Raw genomic sequence first — 5484 nt, forward strand, 5'->3', positions numbered from 1 at the left:
TCGAGCACCATGCACATTAACGAAAGAAGCTGGTTGAATTTGGAACAGCCAATTGTGTTTTTCTTAAAAACGGTACATTTTCAGTGATTTTAACAGGAGTGCACGATTTTTTCAAAGTGTGATTTTACATTGTTCACTGTAAAAAACCTTACCTCAAAAAAATTAAAATTAAATATCAAGATAATACCTATCTAATAGGTGATGAAAAAAATTTCTGCAACTCAAAAACAAAAAATCAAATACAGATCCATAGTCCATCGAAAAAAATCGTCTGACTTTTCTATGATCTTCCTACAGTTTTTGTACTAATTATCGAAGCACCCTGTATAATATCTGTTCAAAACTATTTATTTTTATATGAAAGCTACAGCGTAATTTTATTTTCAGAAATTACATATCCTTAAAAGAAACTATGGATAGTCAAACGGACGAGGAGATGCCACATGCAATAAACTAATCAACTCATCAGTATTAACAAGTCGCCACAATGAACGAACTGATAAAGATCACTGAAACACCACCTCAGTCAACACCGACCAACTCATCGGAGAACTCAAACGAGACATTCTCATCGGACCACATCACCAACAGCTCAATGTACACAGGTTTCTTGGACTCCGCGTGGCCAACGCACTCCTGGGCCCTTTGCTTCCTGATAGCCCTGAAAGTGACCGTAATGGCGTTAATAATCATAGCAGCACTATTCGGTAACCTGCTGGTTATCGTCTCCGTGATGAGACATAGGAAACTACGGGTAATAACGAACTACTTCGTAGTGAGCTTAGCCTTAGCGGACATGCTGGTAGCCATTTGGGCTATGTGCTTCAACTTTAGTGTAGAACTTACCGGCGGTAGGTGGATTTTCGGGTACTTTATGTGCGACGTGTGGAACTCTCTGGACGTGTACTTTTCAACGGCATCAATCCTTCATCTGTGCTGCATCAGCGTGGACAGGTACTACGCCATAGTCCAACCCTTGGACTACCCCTTAATCATGACAAATGCTCGGCTGGTGTTGATGCTCGCGGTAGTGTGGTGTAGTCCCGCGTTACTGTCGTTCCTTCCTATCTTCATGGGATGGTATACGACCTTTGACCATTTGGATTTTCGGAAGAAGAATCCGGAAATCTGTGTGTTTACGGTGAATCGACCATACTCCGTAATTTCCTCGAGTGTCAGTTTCTGGGTACCGGGAATGGTAATGATCTTCATGTACTACAGGATATACGTCGAGGCGGACAGACAGGAAAGGATGTTATACAGGTAAGTTATTTCTGTTGTAGTTTAGACTAGTACGAGTACAATGTCTTTTCTATACCACACCCAGGAGGTGTAATTTTTAGAATATTGATGAAAATTTTAAAGTATTTCATCCGCAAGTCGATGAACTTAAGAGTGCGGTCATGTGAGTTTATGAATTTTTATTCAAATCACTTTGAACTTTTGGAGTTACGTAAACACCTTAAGCACTACTTGTCTGACCTTCATCTTCTCCAGATTTAACAACACACCTTAAAGTGTCTTCAAAACTTATTTAACTTGAAATCACCGGCATTTGAAGAAAGAAAGAGACATAAACTGACTGACAAAAAGTATTTCCGGAATTATGTGAAATTAAAGAATTATTTTTTTTGTCAAACACCAAAAAATAGAGTTTTCTCTGTCTTTGTTACCCTCTATACATATTTCATATAAGTATTTATAAAATGAAATGAAAATATAGTATATATGTAGTAGGATGTTTCTAAAATAGTTGAAGAGAAAGAGTAAATCCTTCAACCAAATTTAGAGAACACGTTTTATGTATTAAGAAATGACAGTCCTTTAAAAGTGGCTGTTGAAATCAAATTATGGATTTTTTCAAACCCTGCGCAAATTAAAAATTCATATTTTTACGTGAATGCAAAACTTTTAAAATGTCACTATTCTGACCTGTTCCAATTTATCGCCTCACAATAGGGGAATGTTAGTAGGCAGTAAATTTAGTTTCGAAAATGAGCATTTCAGTTAGGTACAAAGCTTCTAATAATTTTCTTTCATTGGGAAATACAATAATTATTAATCACATTTTTTCATTGAAATCAAGACATAATTTTAATTTACCATAATTTATACAGAAAAATAATTTAGCAATTTCCACACAAAAAATGGTGATAACTTATGTATAATATTTTATTCAATTGCATGAAGCCTAATATTATTCAAGTGGGCAATGCATTATTCAGTGAATTAATTTTACTGATGGAAAAATATCTCCTACAATTTATAACCCGAAATTATATAAGATGTAAACGTAACTTTGACAAATAAATGTTTACAAACATCCTAGTAAAAAAAATGACGGGATGAAATACGATAGCTCTCTCTGTGAGAAATTAGCTGCATCTAAATCACTTTTATTTGCACTGAAAATGATTCATTTTAAGAAAACAAAATAGTTTTGATAATATAAAGGAGCTCGACCTTAAGATATATTTACGTATCAAAGCAAAAATATTAAGCTCCCATAAATATAAATAAAAATAAATTTTCATCCAGAAACGAATTAAGCTCTATCGCTTTTCCGAAAAAACTGAATTATAAAACACAGGAAGCAACCATTCCATATAAATACGAAAAATTGAAAAAACGTTCGTTTAAAATTTTTCGCAATCATAATTTATGATTAAATAGCGGTATCGCATAAAAATTATTGTTTTCAATTAAAAGGCATGAGTGTTGTGGCAATATAGAATTCTACATATAAAATAATCATCATAAAAATTGAATGTGACGTTGGTACACAACTTAGTTGTGCACCTCTACTCTAGAGATAAAAGTCAGAGACAACCAAATGAAACCAAACTTCCAATAGACTCTTTTAGTGTGACGTCACATATTTAGGAAACCCTCAACAAATTATCATATTTGAAATTGTACAGGTAGAAGCTGACCTTTGTTTACTATTTACATAGATACTATTTGAATCTTCCTCTCGTGTATTCAATTGGACATTCGAGCAAGACTGGCTTTGGCAATTAGTACATGCTGGAGAACACAGTAACCCTACTCCTCTACAGCCACATTTAGCACTACAACCTTTTTTTGCAATTGCAAAAAATAGTGTGTAGGAGTTTTTCCGGAGCAGATGGAAGTAAAGTTTGAATCGGTTCCAAAGTATTATCTGTTAATTTCCAACCCCAGTCTTCTGGGTTCAGTTGATTGCCTAGCCATGTCTGAACTTGATAGTATACTCGATACAAGTGTTGATTAGCAGAAGCCGATGTTGGAGGAAGATAAGATAGTTATACTTGTGTCTTGTTTCGTGTATTTATTACAGAAGTTAAATATCTATATTTATCTATACAATCAATTTTTTTTTGGAGTTGCTTAACAACAAGGAGAAAGCGAATTCCTTTTGTGATTATTGTTTGAGTCGAAGAATCAATTTCTGCAATCAATCAAATGTTTTTAAATAATAATAACCAAATAATTTTAATACTGATGTTTTACCCCTTCTGAACATTGCTGATGTAGTATCGCAGCCGATTATCGCATGTAAAAATAAGATATGGTTTTGGCATTTTGAAAAGCAGATAAACTTTTTGAAGAATATATTTCTGTTCGCTGTTGAACCTTTGAGGTATTAATAAGTATATAATTTTATCAATTGGAGTCCTTGCAGTGAGTAGTATTAATAAGTCACCAACTACAATAGTTGTATTTGTTGCATTAAATTGTTCTATTGCTGTTTCAATTATAAGGACATCTGCGTCATTTTGACAAAGGAACTGAGTTTCTTTTGAGTGTATATTCTCAGAATAGTATAGTTTATACATGCAAGAGACACAAATAGGCATTTTTACTTGCGTTAAGTGCCGGACTATGTGTATGTATACGTGGCATATATGTGCATATCATGTAGAACGTGACTGCTTCAACTTTTAGAATCGCGATATCTCAGGAATCGTGGTTTTTACAAAAAAAAGTATAAGAACCATTTTTGTAGATAATTTTCAGATCTATAATTTTTGTCAGAGCTACTTTTTTGATAAAACTTGCCGTTTTAAAAAAAAATCCAAAAACCTCAAATTTTGACCTTTGACCCCGAATAACTTTTTTAGCACACATGGGATCGGTGGGGACTTTGACACTTTATTTCTAATGGTGTACTCAAGGTCTCCACCAAAATTTAGCTCTGTCGTGTTATTTTTACAAGGATTTAGAAGTATTTAAGAACAACCAACGCGTGTTTCGTAAAATAGATACACTAATGTGCTTAAATCTTACAAAAAAACGATATAAAAAAATATCCTTAAATTTAAATAAAGTAAAAATTTTACATTAGCCGTGTTGTCCCTAATGCGCATGCTCGGGCAGAAAAGCCTCATACGCAGGTGAGATCTTGTTGATATATCATGGCTATCATATCATCATTAGCGTATTTTCTCTTCTTTTGTTTAATCTTGCCATTTTCCAGTTCTACCAAGTATTTTTTATTGTTTTTCTTGGTGCTCTGCTGTGTCAGTCTGTTTATCGAGTGTTTTTTTTTCTTCAAGTGGTTTATTATAGACGCACTCTTAACCAGAACCAAAATTTTCTTGAATGGTATCCTGTTGCCAGGCTAGTTCGCTTACATGAAATTATCTTTAGTGTGCATGCTCAGTAACATTGTATAATTTTAATTTATTAATTAATTATTATAAAAGTTAATATTGTTCTATAAATTTAAAAATATAAATGCTATAATTCTTTTAGTTTGCCACTTGGGGTTTGAAACTTCTTAAATATTTCTTCTTAAATATTGCCCGAATATCGCGATATTTAAGGTCATGACAAATAAGACATTTTTTTTGACACATATCCAAAGCACATAAGGTCGAAAACCGATCTAGTAAAAATATTGAGAAATGCTGCATGACAATGTGTACTATGGGGTTGCCTATTATTTGGCGTATGTGAGGTCACTATTAAAAAGGCCTATTGCAAAATACTGTGAATAAAGAAAGACGTGGCAAGAATTGACGATCACCTATCGATATCGAACTAATTCGTGCTGATTAGTACTAAGACAATGTTCCAGTTTCTCATTTCCTTTCTCTCTTTTTTTCCATACTTTTTACGTATGTGTCTGTTGCATTCCCACACCCCTTAATTTAGATACGAATATGAATCTCGGCTTTGAGCTTTGAGGATAGCTTAGAAGTTGTCCCCCATAACTACTATACAGGGTGATTCAGAACTTATCCAAAAAAAAAATTATAGATGTACAGTGGACCCTTACAAATACAATTTTGTAAAGAAAAAATCAAAAAGGGTAGTTCGAAAATGATTTAAAAATACACTTCTGCACGGCACTGGAAACTGGTTCACTGTAAAACTTGACCTTGCCCAATGCGACCGGCATGGCGGTGTGATAAAAACGGACAAAAACTTTCTCAAGGAAAGAAATATGTGAATAGAATTTTATCGCACCTATTTTATATCCGCAAATTCAACTGCTTT

At 33.8% G+C, this 5484-nt stretch overlaps 1 protein-coding gene across 1 annotated transcript; it reads left to right on the top strand.

Moving 5' to 3' along the window:
* Positions 1–487: 487 nt before the first annotated feature.
* LOC108904125 (octopamine receptor beta-1R-like) lies at positions 488–1267 on the top strand. The gene has a single exon (XM_018706551.1). The coding sequence runs from the start codon at positions 488–490 to the stop codon at positions 1265–1267; it is 780 nt and encodes a 259-aa protein (XP_018562067.1).
* The last annotated feature ends 4217 nt before the right edge of the window (positions 1268–5484 follow it).

The sequence above is a fragment of the Anoplophora glabripennis genome, unplaced genomic scaffold (assembly GCF_000390285.2).
Source record: "Anoplophora glabripennis isolate ALB-LARVAE unplaced genomic scaffold, Agla_2.0 scaffold117, whole genome shotgun sequence".
In the NCBI taxonomy this organism is placed as follows: domain Eukaryota; kingdom Metazoa; phylum Arthropoda; class Insecta; order Coleoptera; family Cerambycidae; genus Anoplophora; species Anoplophora glabripennis.